The 17,031-nt window shown below is 38.6% G+C and overlaps 1 protein-coding gene across 6 annotated transcripts in view; it reads left to right on the plus strand.

Annotated features, from left to right (window-relative positions):
- The first annotated feature begins 3,384 nt into the window (after positions 1-3,384).
- lrch1 (leucine-rich repeats and calponin homology (CH) domain containing 1) overlaps positions 3,385-17,031 on the plus strand; it is a 64,698-nt gene continuing 51,051 nt past the window's right edge. Inside the window, exon 1 of one of the 6 annotated variants that reach the window (XM_046845025.1) lies at positions 3,385-3,821. In XM_046845025.1, coding sequence (XP_046700981.1) covers positions 3,650-3,821 — 172 coding nt within the window. In that variant the 5' untranslated portion in view covers positions 3,385-3,649. The remainder of the gene's footprint in view (positions 3,822-17,031) is intronic. The other 5 variants (XM_046845027.1, XM_046845026.1, XM_046845029.1 and 2 more) reach the window with 5 other exon arrangements.

A 17,031-nucleotide genomic window follows, 5' to 3' on the forward strand; every position in this document is an offset into this window, starting at 1 on the left:
GGTCATTGTCATGTTGGAAGACCCAGCCTCGACCCATCTTCAATGCTCTAACTGAGGGAAGGAGGTTGTTTCCCAAAATCTCGCAATACATGGCCCCGGTCATCCTCTCCTTAATACAGTGCAGTCGCCCTGTCCCATGAGCAGAAAAACACTCCCAAAGCATGATGCTACCACCCCCATGCTTCACAGTAGGGATGGTGTTCTTGGGATAGTACTCATCATTCTTCTTCCTCCAAACACGTTTAGTGGAATTATGACCCAAAAGTTCTATTTTGGTCTCACCTGACCACATGACTTTCTCCCATGACTCCTCTGGATCATCCAAATGGTCATTAACAGACTTAAGACGTGCCTGGACATGTGCTGTTTTAAGCCGGGGAACCATTCGTGCCATGCATGATTTTAAACCATGACGTCTTAGTATTATTACCAACAGTAACCTTGGAAACGGTGGTCCCAGCTCTTTTCAGGTCATTGACCAGCTCCTCCCGTGTAGTTCTGGGCTGATTTCTCACCTTCCTTAGGATCATTGAGACCCCACGAGGTGAGATCTTGCATGGAGCCCCAGTCCGAGGGAGATTGACAGTCATGTTAAGCTTCTTCCATTTTCTAATGATTGCTCTAACAGTGGACTTTTTTCACCAAGCTGCTTGGCAATTTCCCCGTAGCCCTTTCCAGTCTTGTGGAGGTGTACAATTTTGTCTCTAGTGTCTTTGGACAGCTCTTTGGTCTTGGCCATGTTAGTAGTTGGATTCTTACTGATTGTATGGGGTGGACAGGTGTCTTTATGCAGCTAACGACCTCAAACTGGTGCATCTAATTTAGGATAATAAATGTAGTGGAGGTGCACATTTTAAAGGCAGACTAACAGGTCTTTGAGGGTCAGAATTCTAGCTGATAGACAGGTGTTTAAATACTTATTTGCAGCTGTATCATACAAATAAATAGTAAAAAAATCATACATTGTGATTTCTGGATTTTTTTTTTAGATTATGTCTCTCACAGTGGACATGCACCTACGATGACAATTTCAGACCCCTCCATGATTTCTAAGTGGGAGAACTTGCAAAATAGCAGGGTGTTCAAATACTTATTTTCCTCACTGTACATGTACAAGTACTTTTCTCTACAATGGGCTTACAATTGCCACAAACAGATTTGCACTCAAGTGAACATTTGAACACTCCAACAATTGTTTGATTACCCAGCTGCACTTTTTAACCATATTGTATGCAGTTATAGAATATAATGATTTTTATTCTATAACATCCCAGATGATGGTAAGTTCCCTTTTGGTTCTGCTGCAAGTTAATTCTTCATATTATCTTATGGAGTTTCTTGTCACCATTGCCACATCTGAACCCCATTTGAAAAGAATAAGCTTACTATAAATGTATTTATATTTAATGTAAACAATTTATATATATATATATATATATATATATATATATATATATATATATATATATAATTGATTTTTATAAAACTACCTCATTACACATTTCCCACATTTAAAAGCACTATACGAATAAAATGTAATTGAATATGCAGATGTGATCTACAAACTTTCTGGCAGAGTTTTTGTAGATCACTGATAAATAACTGTGATGGTTATTAGTCGACATTCAGTACTTTTTGGCCATATAATATGCTTTTACCCTTTTGCATATAGAAGAGAATAACCAGCAGAGGGCGCTTGTAGTCAAACCCTAAAACCTGTTCACACTAGTAAGCATTTTAGTTTTGTTTTTAACACGACCTTGACTTCCTCTTGCCATTTCCCTTTTCATAAAACTCATGGTGCCATCTTATGGACTGCTACATATTTTAGCGCCAGTCAGGTTTGTGATATAAGCCATTGAAGGCCCAAGAGTCAAACATTGAACAAACAAGACTTTGGACTGGATCACACTGACATGTCCTACAAAAAAAGCTGAAAATAGCAAAAAATTTAGCAGTGATGTACTGTAAAGTACACATTTAAGTCATGAAGGTATAAAACACCAAATCAAACCGTAATCAGCAGAAGGTGATGACGTTCAAAACACAGCTGGGGATGGTTTCTCAACAACGTCCTGGGGATCCATGAAACTACAGAGTAAGAACAGGAGCTTTGAGGATGGATTTGGACTGTAGTTAATGTAAACAGGTTGCTACACTGACTCAGGACTACAGTTTGCATCTGATCACCATCACTGCACATGTCAACATCGTATATCTGTAATAAATATATATTCGGTGCAACCCAAATGAAGATGGGTTCTCTCTTGAGTCTGGTTCCTCTTAAGGTTTCTTCTTTATGCCATCTCAGGGAGTTTTTCCTTGCCACAGTCGCCACCGGCTCACTCGTCAGAGACAAACTTACGCTTATAAAGAACATCTTATTCATTTTTATCACCACATTATCTGTGTAAAGCTGCTTTGAGACATTGTTCATTGTTAAAAGTTCTATACAAATAAAAATGAATTAAATTGAATTGAATTTTGACATTAAAATAAACTTTACCTTGTCGCTTCTGGACAAGTAGTTAAGAAGCTACATTTTTCAAAGTTACAGCATTTTGCTAGTAGTTTAAAGGTTAATGGAAATAAAAGTTGACCAGAAGATAATAAATAATACAATAATAGTAATAAAATAGTGAAACTCAAGTAAAGTTTTATATGCAAACTGCTGAAAGAATCTGCATCGACACAAGAATGACTGCTTCCCAAAGTTTTTTGCTTTTTCAGGAGGTTGTGATTTTCACTTGCATTATGGTTCAGAAAATTATCTCTCAACATCCCATTACATTTTTAATTCATCAAACCTGGGAACCTTTAAATACACCCCTGAGGTTACCCACAATGCATTTGGGGAATATATCTCTTATGTTTACAGAACCTTTTGGAAACATTGTGGTGGTTCTAAGAACACAGTGGTTCTAAGAACATTCTTTTCAGGTTTCTAAAACTTTTTAAATACAACAATTAAAAAAAAAAATTACAAAGTGTGTAAAATGTGAATAAAAAAAAAGGCTTACCAATTTTGTGGTACGCTTTGCTTTTTTTAAAACAAAAAAACAAAACAAAAACCCCAATAAAGCAAACGATTATAAATCCTTATTTAACCTTAAAGTAGAAAACAATTTCAGTTTCATAGAAAATGTAAAACTCTAAAAAGTGTTTATAGACAATTCCCTTGTTAACCCTTAAATCCTTTGGACCTGTCAGGAACTTTAACGTGGACAACGTTCCCTTAACATTATGGTAACCCTTTTAGAAAATGTCCATAGTTTTTTAAAGCTGATCTCTTGAGGATTTCGAGGTAAACCACGGAGAACGTTCTCTCTGGACCCCAGAAATGTTCATTAAACGTTTTGTGAAACTTGAAACAATCTGTGATAATTGTTCGTCCAGTAGAGGGTGCAATTGATTATTTTTTTGTCGCAGTACCGCTTCACACTAAAACACTCGTGTAGTTACAATATATGACCAGCAGGGTCGCCGTTCTCGTTTCACTTCCAGTCAACGTTGGTCATAAGAAAACACTGCGCAGTCGCGTGCGAGTGGGACGACGGACAACTGGATTATAGCCCGTTAATCTTTAGGGAAGAGACTCGGAGACTCCGTCGGTTTGTTTCGATCTCCGCCGGCGGCCGCCTGGGCGAACATGGAGGCGGTGTCCGGCGCGGCGGCGCCGAGAGTGGTGGGCGCGAGCCGCGGCGTGGAGCGCGCGCTGGAAGAGGCGGTAGGCTCGGGCTCGCTCAACCTCAGCGCGAGGAAGCTGAAGGAATTCCCGAGCGCGGCCGCGCACTACGACCTCAGCGACACGGTGCACGCAGGTAACCAGCAAGATATTTCGGCAAGCTCTGGGTGGGGCTGGAGGGGTGTGTGTGTGTGTGTGTGTGTGTGTGTGTGTGTGTGTGTGTGTGTGTGTGTGTGTGTGTGTGTTGATTTTTTAGCGCAGTATGTGAATTAAAAACATCAACAACGAACCAGAGTGCAGTGTAACCGGAGTGGAATGAGCTGTTAAATAAACTGCCACAGTGATGAGTGTTACTGAGTTGCAGAAACTGTTACAATGTTAAATGTCCTGCTGCGTTTTTGTAAACACTCCAACATGAAAGGGGAAAATACAGCACTCTTCTGTACATGCTGAGACGTGTTGCAGGTGTTACACCACAACAATCTCCCAAAAATATAAGGGCAAGAATTCAACAGTGTGTGTGTTTGTTCATTTCTATAAACTCATTAACATTTTGCAAGAGTATTATAATGTTCAAAACGTGATATGACACATCAATCAAAAGTACTGCAATTACAGCTCAGCAGGATTACCTAAAAAAAAAAAATACATTATGGAAATGTTTATACAATGACAGTTTTTTTTTTTTTCTTTGAACAGTGACAGATTTCATTGTGCAATAATGGTAATAAACCATCAGACATGTCGAGCTATTAGGAGCACATTATGATCAAACTGCTGGAAAAAAAACCCAGTAAAATCCCTCACGGAAATGCTAATGGTTTCCAATACAAACATGCCAGTTACCAATATTTTAGATTAAATTAGATTCAACTTTATTGTCATTACACATGTACAAGTACAAGGCACCAAAATGCAGTTTAGGTCTAACCAAAAGTGCAATAGCAGGAAGTGCAGGATAAACAGTGTTTAAATAAGTTACATAAATTAAATAAAATGGTATTATAGGAGTAATTTACAAATGTGTAGGTACTATGAACATAATATATGGCTATTACTATATACAATACAATACAATATACAATATAACTCATTACCTAATGTTTTACATCATATAGTGTTTATGATCCGGCATTAAATTATCATCATACAAAAGGAATGATTGTAGAAACGTATCTTGGTGTTTAATGACATCCTATGGATCTTTAATGGAGGTCCAAAAGGGAATTTTGATTTTGCAATACAACTTAAAACAAGGGTTTATATATTTTTTTGCAAGCAAGCAGTATCTCACAAAAGTAAGTACAGCCCTCACATTTTAGTAACCATTTTAGTAGATTTTCTTAAGGGACAATATATAGAAATAAAACTTGGATATATTTTAGAGTAGTCAATGTGCAGCTTGTGTAGCGGTTCATGAAAATATCTCAACATTTAGCCATTATTGCCTAAATATCTGGCAACAAAAGTCAGAACACCCTAAGTGATAAGAAATGTAAGTTATGTAACCATGCAAAGCCACATGTCCTATTCATCATGTTCATGTTTGCTTGACAGGACCATACAAATGTGTGTATTTTGTATTAGAGCAGTTAAAATATTATGCTTTAAATACAATTCTCTCATACTGACCACTGGATGTTTAACGTGGCACCTCATGGTAAAAACTCTCTGAGGATTTGAGAATTAGAATTGTTGCTCTCCACAAAGATGCAGAGGCTATAAGTAGATCAGTATCACCCTGAAACTGAGTTACAGTACAGTGGCCAGGGTCATACAGAGGTTTTCCAAGACGGGTTCCACTCGGAACAGGCCTCGCAAGGGTCCATCGAAGAAGTTGAGTCTTTGTGCTGTGTGTCAGGTGCAGAAGCTGCTTCCAAAAACAGAGCTGCTTCAATGAGCAGTGCTTTAGAGGTTGCAGAAGCAGAAGGTCTGCTTGTCAGTGCTCAGACCATATGCCGCACAATGCAACAAGTCAGTTTGTATGGCTGTTACCCTGGAAGGAAGCCTTTTCTGAAGTTGGCTCACAAGAAAGCCTGCAAACAGTTTGCTGAAGAAAACCTGTCCAAGAGTCTGAATTACTGGAACCATGTTCTGTGAACCAGACCTGAACCCTATTAAGCATCTGTGGGGCATCTTCGAGTGGAAGCTTGAGAAGCGTCATGTGTTTAACATCCAGCAGCTCTGTGATGTCATTATGGAGGAGTGGAAGAGGATCCCAGCAACAACCTGTGCAGCTCTGGTGAATTCCATATCCAGGAGGATTAAGGCAGTGCTACATAACAATGGTGCTTACACTAAATAATGACACTTTGAATGCACTTTTAACATGTTCACTTACACAGGGTGTACTCACTTTTGTTGCCATGTGTTTAGACAATAATGGCTGTATGTTGAGTTATTTTTAGAGGACAGTACATCTGTACTGTTATACAAGCTGCAACAAGGGTTGCTGAAATGTGAGGGGTGTACTTACTTTTGTGAGAATAATTTTTCCAAAATGCATTCTCTTTCTTGACAAATCTCATTCTCAACTATTTATTCTGAAACTATTCCCAAATCAAATGCCTCACCTTGAACAATACTACATCACCACATGTACCTGTCTGTCCTGGATGATACATAGCGGGCAAATAGAACCATGTAACATCACGGTTTCCTGTCACTTTGAAAAATCTGTTTTAGACATTACACACTAAACTTTACAGAATAAAAAAACAAATAACATAAAAATGTCCAGCCGATGTTAAGTTTATGTTCGACTAAAAAACTCCAAATAAACTGTCACATTTCCTAAGGTTAATTTGGATTGGTTGTGAAGTATAGCGGCAGGATTGGGATCTTATTGCGGTATCATATGAGACGGGATTTCCAGACGCTTTCATAATGTTAGCTTTCAGTTTCGGTGGTTTCATTGTTTCACAGGTTTATACATAAAACCTAAGACCTGTTGTTTTCTGTTCTCTTTGTCTAAAAATAATATTTTAACCTAATGTAAAACATTACAAGACTTACACATGCTGTTTTCACAGTACATGGCAACTATTTTGCTGGTTGTTGGTTGACATCATACCAGTGCCTTGTCCAGATGAAGGCGAGGGATTGAAAATAACAACGCCTAATTAATAAAGTACTAATTAACAGACTTGTTACTATATTGGCCACCTAACAACTCTACAGTACATAAGGCTACAGGTAACTATTACAGTAAATATAAAGTAGATTTTGATATGAACAATGCCAAGCGGGTACAATGTGTGCAATGAATGTGATGGAGATAAACTTCAGGCTCGCTTATTTTTAAATTGGTGTGGTAAATTGCTACCTGTGCTCACATCGTCTCATTGAAATTTTACTGCATCTTTATTGTATGTTCTTTATATAATAGTCACTTTATCTGACACACCATTCATAATTATAAATAATGTTACAGCAACTGGTGACTGCCATGGTTATTAGATGAATGTTATCCTCAATGAATGCTAGTTCTGAGTGAACATGTACAATCAGTACTCTAGACTGTATTGAATACAATTTATTTGCAAAGTGCTGTTAACAATGGACATTGTCTCATAGCACCTTTGCAGAAATAACTCGATTACAAATATAAATGTCTAAATTAGTCCCTTTAAATTTATTCCTGAAGAGAAACATGCATTATTGTATTATTAAGGACTATGGAAAGTCTAGTAGACAGCCTAACTCGAAGAGCGAGCCAAAAGGTAACAAAAACACAAGGCATCTCTGTGATATAAGATTGCCCCCAACAAGGATCCCTCCAGATCTGATTCTTTACCAAAAATCTAGATGTTTGAGTCTTGAACACTATTTGAAAGGCTGTCCCATAAATGTTGGGCTTTGTAAGAGAAAGTGCTGTCACCTCCTATAGTCATTAGGTACTCTATAAGTAGGTAATTTTTAATCTATGCAAGATGGAAGTCAACCTAGAGTGGATAAGACCTGGTGACACGGTCATATTTTATGGTTCTGGAAAAGGCACTTGCTATTGCATTCTGGACTAAGAGAGCTTTATTTATGCACCTACTATAATATCCAGACAGTGAGGCATTACAACACTCCAACATGTATGCAAGAGAAACATGAACTAGTTCTTCTGTAAGAGGAATGACGTACTTATTTCAGCAATATTTCTAAGATGAAAATATACTAGAGCTATCATTATCTACGGGACATCAAAGCAAAAACTGAAGTCAATAAGCACAAGGTCTTGCACATGTTAAGACAGAAAGACCATCCAGAAATGCGAATTTCACTAATTTAATCTTTGCAGAACAGTAACTTTACCACAGTAAGTGTGAAGAACTTACCGTTTTCAAACTGATAATGATCAATCAGATAAGATCTGAGCCAGTAGAGGCTATTCCCTTGACTCTAACAACATTTCCTTATTTAGCAAGAATGATGATATGATCAGTGTCGTCAGAAGCTGCTTTAAGGTCAAGCAACATGACCAACGAGACACAGGAGACACACAGAGGCCAGTAGCAGGTCATTTACCATTTTAACCAGTACTGTTTCTGTGTCTCTGATGAGGCCTAAATCCTGTAATTCCTATGTAAGTATGACCATAATTGCAGTGTTCCAATCTTTTTTAGGAGCTTGGAGATAAAGGGAAGGTTTGATGTTGGCCTATAGTTGGGCTGCTGACAGGGGTCAGGCTCAGGTTTCATAACTGCTTACTAGAACGATCTATGTACCTAGCCAATGCTAAGGAAATTATTTATTATTTTTAAAACAGGTTTGATTGCTTCAGAAATTGTTTGAAGAAACATGCAGGTGAACAATCAAATACTCAAGTTTTTCATGCGTAAATAACGTAAATTAATTTGCTCTCTTACATTTACGCCATTTAGCAGACGCCCTTGTCTAGAGCTTTGTACATAAGTGCTTTGAGTCTCTATCAACGAATAAATCTACTCTGCTACGCTAGATTACAACTTAATATAAATTAGACTACGACTCTGTTAAGAGTTTTTTTTTTAACAAAGCTAAATTGGAAAGTGTTAGTTCAAGTGTTTTAGGAATAGGTAATCTTTACCCATCACTTAGACAGGGACTCCGCTGTTCGGACATCTAGGGGAAGATCATTCCACCACCTCAGTACCAGAACAGAGAAGCACCTTGAGGTATACTTACCTCTTATACTGAGAGATGGTGGTACCAATCGAGCAGTGCTGGAGAATCTCAGACAGTGTGGTGCAGTGCGAGGTGTGATGAGGTCTCAGAGGTAAGAGGGTGCTGGTCCATTTTTGGCCTTGTGGGCAAGCATCAGTGTTTTGAATCTGATGCGTGCAGCTACCGGAAGCCATTGGAGGGAGCACAGCGGTGGGGTGGGAGAATTTGGGGTGGTTGTATTTAAATAAATTATATAATGATCTGAAATAACTTCTGTAACTATGACTAAGTTTTCATTATTTTATCCAAATTAAATCAAGTATGTCCACCACTACTGCAATTTTTACATTTTAAATGATTTTCGATTACAATTTCTTTTATTTTACTAAATCTTGACTGGACATAACTGCTGTTGTAGAGTCTTCTTGATTCTCAAAATAAATATTTAAATCACTGACCGTTATTGTTTTGGGTAAAGAAGTACATATGATTGAAATGGAATCTGCAAATTTTGCAAGGAAATTAGAATAAGGCCCTGGGGGTCTAAAAAAATATTTAATGGAATTTACTTGTTTTTGGAAGCTACATAGGTTATGTTGTTCAAAGAACTTTGAACGTGTCACATTTATGTTAAATCTGTTGTGTGACATTATTATTATTATTATTTTTATTATTTATTATTATAAATAACTGTGACACAGGCTCCTCTGTCAGTTAGATGGGAATGGTGTATATAACTATCAGTAGGATTAGCTTAATTTAATGCTAAATACTCATTTGGTTTAATGCATGTTTTTGTTAGACACAGTACATTAAGTGCCAGATCTGCAATAATTTCATTTATAGTCAGCACTTTTGACATTAGCGATCTAATATTCAATAGTCCCATCATTAGATAAAAGGTGCTTTTAGTCTTATATAATTTAATGTTAATTAAGTTATTAAAACAAGCTTTTTGAGAATGTATACATTTTAGCTTTGCTCAGGAGCTTTGCTCAGTCTCAATATTGTGAACCCTGAGTGACAGACGGTTGGGCTAACCTGCTTGTCTGGTCCCTGGCCTTGGCTCTGGATTTGTCACCAGTTACTAGTCCTGTTCTGAAACTATATACTATACTGCGTGTAAAAGAAGCACCATCGGAAAGAAGGGATGGATATCATTTTGCTCTCATAGACTAGCCTATCCCTCAAATTATTAATAAACCCCACATATAGCAGTTCAGCAACCATTACCTGATATGAGCTAAATCGCCACACCACACTGGGATAGGTCCAGATAGTATTTTATTAGACATTGCCTTCACTTATTTGCACACCAGTCTAAAGTCACTCTTAGTATATTCTGACCATTGAAGGTATATATCATTAGCGCAGAAATGAACAAAACTATCTTGGAGAACCTACCTTTGCCTAGAAATATAAAATTACCTGCTTTGTCTGGTGCCCTTACTCCCTGTATACATCTAACCCATGCTGCTGGTGCCCCCAAAGGCCTAGCTAATCTTACATGCCTTAGATCAGGGTGATATGACGTAAATATGAATATTATAGATTTTACCCAAAACAAGTCCAGCTTAGTTTGCAACCATGACCCTTCCCACTCAACCAAAATGATCACTTGTCCACAGCAATTAGCCAGATGTAAGTACAAAGCTGAGGTCTTGATATGATGCACAGTGAGATGTGTGAGGTCATTTGGCCTTCAGCATTTAAATGCTTGGCCTATTTAATCAAACACGACTTTGCTTCATTAGGAACATATCAGCACTTGCTCAGAGGATCATCATTTCTCTAATCCAAACCTAAGGTTTTTTTGTTTAGTTTTTTTCTGTTTAGTTTTTTTTGTTCTGTTGTGTTTTTATAAGCAAAAATATTTTGAAGAGAAGCAATACAATTTCATCAAGTAAACACACTGTAAAACAAATACACCCACAGTGACACTCCATGATAAAGTGTCAGAGGGCAAAGTTTGAAAGCCTGAAGCATTACTCCCTTTCCTGTATCTCTCTCGCACAAAAAACACACATGCACACATACAATTTTCATAAGATGTATAAGGGGATCTTGCAGTTTCACTTAAATAGAGACAATCATTCAAAGGTCAGAATTACTGACATCACATTTTCCCTATTCTGATGATTGATATGAACTATAGACAAATATTCTGGTCGATATTTTCTTTCTTCTTTTTAATGCTTTTCACTGCTGCCACATGATTAGTTGATTGGATAATTGCATAAAGGTGTTCCTAATAAGGATTAAAAAAAAATGCTTTAATTTGTAAAAAGATTTTTCTTATGGCATACCATATATATCATGTAATCCATCTGGATTTAATAACAATTAGTGTAGGTTGTTCATCCCATTCCGAAAAAACACGTAGCCTAAAAATATTTCATTAACAGTAGAAGTCTGGCTCAGAGAGAAAAATAACCGGCTTGATTGCATTAACCAGTGCAATAAACACTATTGTAATAATCATATTGCAACAAACAAAACATTAAACAATGTTACAGTAAACAGTAGTGCAATGAACTGTTTCAACTTGCCAAGCTTGGCTTCTCAAATCATGTCATTTATGTCAGTCAGTCTATTCCTCACAGAGGTCCTCGGCCTTACTGGGTTCACTCTCACTGTCATTACTCTCATGCTTTGGTTCCACCAGCTCCTCCCACAGAATGTCATCCTCATGCCCATCCAAATCATTTGAGATATAACATTTACCGTGGGTTTAAATTTTTCCGGATGGTATGAGTGTGTGATTGCCAGACAGCAGCCACTCTGTATAGTTCTTGTGCAGATTATCTTTGAATGGCTTGTTAACCACCACATCCAACACCTGCAGCTGACTTGTTATCCCCCTGGTATGATGACGAGGTCGGCGTTTATTGCATGGCGTTGTTTTTGGCCGCCAAAGTCACATTTCCACGGGAAGCATCCAAAAATAGCATGTTCCTCTTATTTCTGAGTGTCCCACTTTGTCTGCCCCATACCACTTTAAGCCAGTCCACCACAAGCTTAGTCTCCATCCTTATTATTGTATACAAAACGATAATTCTAGAAGGTATTGGCTCTTTGGGTACTGTCTTGTGCTTTAAAATCACATAAGTTTGGTCCCATCAGCGAAACACGCTAGCAATACGGTCACTCTGCTCTTCTCATTTTCAGTATATTTCACAATGACTAAATTCTCACCTTTTTTATGTACAGTAATAGATGTTGGCATGTCAAAAAACACAGGCGTTTGAGCTGCATCACCCATCTGATCCAGGGGATATATGAGTGTTTTTTTTTTCTTAGACCGATCACATAGCTCTGAAAAGACATCAGTTTCTCTGTGCAGTCGGAGGGCAAGCGCTGGGCTAATCCATTGCGCCGAATCGTTCTTCTGCACCATCTAAGGCTGGCTTTGATTTCGGTGAGGAGTATGCCCAGGTCTTTCACGATTTCCAGTGCCTTCAGTTGGATGATGGCTCTAGTTATTGGTAGCCCCTCATTTCTTTTTTCGACGATGTATTGACACACTTGCTGTTCAATTTCTTTGAAGCGGCTGCTTTTAGGACTGGGGTAAGCTTTTCATAGACTCTTTTTGGGCTCGCCATCTCATGACATTGCATTCCGACACAACAAATTTCTTGCCTGACTGACAGTTGTTAGAAGTCTGCTGCATTTATCACCTTGAGTCTAAAATTTGCATCATAGGCTTGCCTCAGATGCTGGTTTATTTTGCTGACTTTTGAACCACTTTTGTCCAGGGAAACCCGTTCACCTGTAATTGGCGCCACCTATTTTTGTGGGTGTATGGTATTATTGATATGAAAAAAGACGTCATTGTTTATTGAGATGCATTTCCATTAAAAAAATATCGTCTTGTATACCATATTGTCTTGATTTTGTGTGTATGCATTGAGTGTGTATGTGAGTGTGTGTTGGAGTTAAAGGAAATGGTCATTTCTCTTGTAAGGCAACACAATGAGCATGGGAGGAGCTGACATCCTGTCTCTGTGTGTGTGTGTGTGTGTGTGTGTGTGTGTGTGTGTGTGTGTGTGTGTGTGTGTACATGCATTCACATATGTGTTAATGTGAGGGTGTGAACACAATTTGGTATGTACCTGGTAAGTTTAAACACAGTTAAGTTTGCACAGTGAGCTAAGCAAAGCCTGCATTTAAACAGCACTATATAAACATATAAGGAAATACACAAGTTAAATACTTTAATAATGCTGTTAGCATTGGCATCTTCGTTTAAAAAGTACAACAATTTAAGGAATATTAGCTTTTAGTATATCTCTCAGACTGCTTTGGTGTTCACTTGGTCTACTTTTCTTCCTGTCTCTTCCATATTTCATTAATTGTAGAGGACTTTTTAGCCATATACTTGTTTTCAAGTATTTCCAGGTTTGGATCTGGACTCATGGCTCGTTAGTTTATTATTTCAATGTTCTTAACTTCAGAAACTTATCCTAACCGGAATGCTGCTTATGTGTCCTTTTAAAAAAAATCTCACTTTGTTTTTAAATACTGTTCTTCAGAATATTTTTAATATATAAATTGGGCTTCAAAACTGCTTTTCAACTCTTGATGATGGGTAATAATAATATCTAATATTACTAAACAGTGATTTTGAAATTTAGGAAACTGTAGGTTGTGCTCCGATTCTTATTACCACAGTATGTCACAATAAAAATTATTTTAAAACTTGAAATATTCACCAGTTTATTTGTGCTGTAGCTATCAGGTAGTGGTTTATAGGTTTGTGTTTGTTCTTTTCCTATGTCCATTTTTCAGGATCTCCATAAACATGTTTAGTGACAAAGTCATGTACAGAAGAAGTGGATGAAACCAGTTAGTTGAAAGTTGACTCGCATTTAAATTCAGTACAATGGTGTATTTCATGTTTTCATGTTTTATATTATATGTACACACCACAGCAGAATGTGCTAGCCAGTCAAGAAGCTTTTTATTGTCTTTTCCACCATATACAGTATAGCTGACGCAGTACACAGTGAAATGAGACATTTCTCCAGAACCCTGGTGCTACATGAAACAACATAGAGCGACGTCACACAACACAGAGATACATAACAGAACCCAAAGCTCAGGACTAAAGTAAGTTGTTCTTGCCAAATAAAGTGCATCGTTTGCACCCGAATGCAAACAGTGCAGACAGACAACACAAGACAGTGTGGAACAGACTCCGATGATCTTCTCGGTCGTCCTTACTATCCTCTGTAGTGTCTTGTGATCAGAGGCGGTGCAGTTCCCAAACCAGGCCGTGATGCAGCTGCTAAGGCTGCTCTCGATGGACCCTCTGTAGAACATGGTTGGGATATGGGGAGGGAGATGGGTTTTCCTCAGCCTTCTTAGGAAGTAGAGGTGCTGCTGGGCTTTCTGATGGCTTTGCTGATGGAGCACTCTTTGGTTTTTTCAACGTACAGAAACAGGTTGTTGGCTCTACACCAGGCTGTTAACTTTTTCACCTCCTCTCTGTATGCTAACTCATCATTCTTGCCGATGAGACCCACCATAGTCGTGTCATCGGCGAACTTAATAATGTAATTCGAGCTGTGAATTGCTACACAGTCGTGAGTCAGCAGAGTGAACAGCAGTGGACTGAGCATGCAGGTGCCCTAGTGCTCAGTGTGGTGGTGCTGGATATGCTGTTCTCGATCGGGACTAATTGGGAGTCAGGAACTCCAGGATCAAGTTGCAGAGGGAAGTGTTCAGGTCCAGTAGGCCCAGCTTCTCAATCAGGTGTTGAGGGATGATTGTGTTGAAAGCTGAACTTAAGTCTATGAGTAGCATTCGTACGTATGTGTCGGTATTGTCCAGGTGGGTGAGGGCCAGATGGAGGGTCGTGGCGATGGCATCGTCTGTGGACAGTTTTTGGACGATGGCAAACTGCATGGGGTTCAGTGAGAGTGGTGGTGACTGGGTCTTGATGTGCCTCATGACGGGCCTCTCGTAGCACTTCAATATGGGTGTGCGTGCAATGGGATGATAGTCATTGAGGCAGAAGACTGTAGATTTCTTCGGCATAGGGACGATGGTCGTTGTCTTGAGAACATTGGCTGGTTTAGCAGACTCTGCATAGAGTTTTCCTCACTTCTTCCGTGTAAAGACAGAGCACCTGTTCACTGGGAGGAGGGGGGTGGTTTTCCTTGCATCCACGTTGTTCTGCATCTTAAGACAGGTGGTCATTTAGCGCATGTGGAAGGGACGCGTCATGTTCACAAGCAGGTGAAGTTGTTGTCTTATGGTTCTTGTAGTGATTGCCTGGATGCCTTGCCACATGTGCCAGGTGTCTTCTCTGTTCTGAAAGTGGCTGTAGATTATTTTGGCATGTGCATGCTTTGCCTCTCTGATGGTTTGGGACAGTTTGGCCCTTGTTGTTTTTAAGGCAGTCTTGTCCCCTGCTCTGAAGGCGGAGTCTCTATATTTTAGCAGTGCACACACTTTTTTGTGGTCATCCATGGCTTCTGGTTAGAGCGTGTAGTGTTGGTCTTGGAGACGGTCATGTCGTCAACTCAATTGCTGATGTAGCTGGCCATTGATGATATGGACTCCTCCAAGTTGATGGAATCGCCGTTAGTTGCAGCCTCCCTAAACATTTCCCAGTAAGGGATTCCAGGTTTAATCTTGATCTTTGCTGTTTCCTCCTGTGTTTGCTTAGGTTTCCTCCTGGTTCTTCTGTTTCCTCCTGACTAAATATGTTTTGTATTGTTACAGTGTGCAGTTTTTTTTCATAACAATACACACCAACTGTAATTCTGACAAGGAAAAGAAAAACAAAATTGTCTGGTTGTATTAATCGAGCATTATTTTTTTAAAGTTATTATGACCGCCCATCAGGCTACAGCAGATTTTTATTGGGGTATGAAATTCTGTCTGAGTAAAACCTTTTATGGAATCCATCAGATTTATTCCAAAAGTATTGAATGTAATTTTCAAGAAAAGATGACAAGAAATGTATCAATATTTCAGTTTTAAAGTGCTTTTCTTCTCTGTCCATGTATATATGTTTTATATTAATTAGAAAGTTACATTTAAATTGGAAAGTACTTAATTCATTGCTTCTGGCACAAATGTAATTCTGTAAAGTCTAGGAATAATCAGACAGATGTCAAATAAGGAGAATGCAAGACTTGACTAGCGCTTAGTATATGCCTTCAATCCTAGATCCAAGTCCTGCAGTATGATGTATTGGGACATTGGGCTGAAAGCCACAAAACCGAGTGCTTTATAAACCAACCTAACGTGGTCTGTTGCATAAATGCATGCATAAATTATGTAATTTCTAGTATTAAACATGCTTCACTAAGGTGGCATACGTCCAACTATCTTAAGTTAAAAAGCCAAAAACAGTGTTTTGCAGTGCAATGCTCGGTGTAGCAAGTGGAGCAGCGAGAAGAGCATACACCCTCGAGGCACTCGGGTGTTCTGGGTCACACAGACTGAGGTGCGCTTCCTGAGCCTTGTTTCCGTTCAGGAAATCAGTGCTTGTAGCAGTGAAGGGATTTTTGTGCCACAGTTTTCTGGATTAGGATTTGGATCATTATCACATGAAATCATTATTGTTGAGAGAAGATATGAGCAGTGAGGTCTGATGCCAATAACCTTTTTGCCTCCTTTGTTATGGATTCATTTTTTTGGAAGTCAACAGTTTTTTTTTTTTCTTCCTCTCTTTTTTTTCTGTTATCCTGATGCATTACAGTCTGTTATTTATCTTGTTTTCCTGCTACAACTGGGACAGATTAGTAGACTAATCCCAGACATAAAGCTCAGTGTGCAAGTAAACACACACACACACACACACACACACACACACACACACACAAACACATACACATGAAGAATTTGTTCTGGGGGTCAATAGGGGTAATAAGGTGAGTGATGTTTATCAGCAGGATGGTCATTGGCTTTAGTTTGTTTCTATAAAACACATTCAAATTAAGAAAAACTTTTGCTCACATTAATGTGTGAGTCTTTGTGTGTGGTCCCTATGGTAATGTGGAGTTTCTATGGTTATAAACTAAAAACGGATTGTCAGCTAATAGGTGCATGCTCACACAGACAGACACACACAAAAGGCATGTTTAGCAGGAGATCTGTTTATGCACAAATTGCTGTTGTTTTAGGGCCATTATGGAGTAACGGTGTATTAGATATTCTCTTCGGTATCGAAGTGCAGTACAATTTTCAAAACCAAA

Source organism: Silurus meridionalis, chromosome 3, assembly GCF_014805685.1.
Source record: "Silurus meridionalis isolate SWU-2019-XX chromosome 3, ASM1480568v1, whole genome shotgun sequence".
NCBI lineage: Eukaryota > Metazoa > Chordata > Actinopteri > Siluriformes > Siluridae > Silurus > Silurus meridionalis.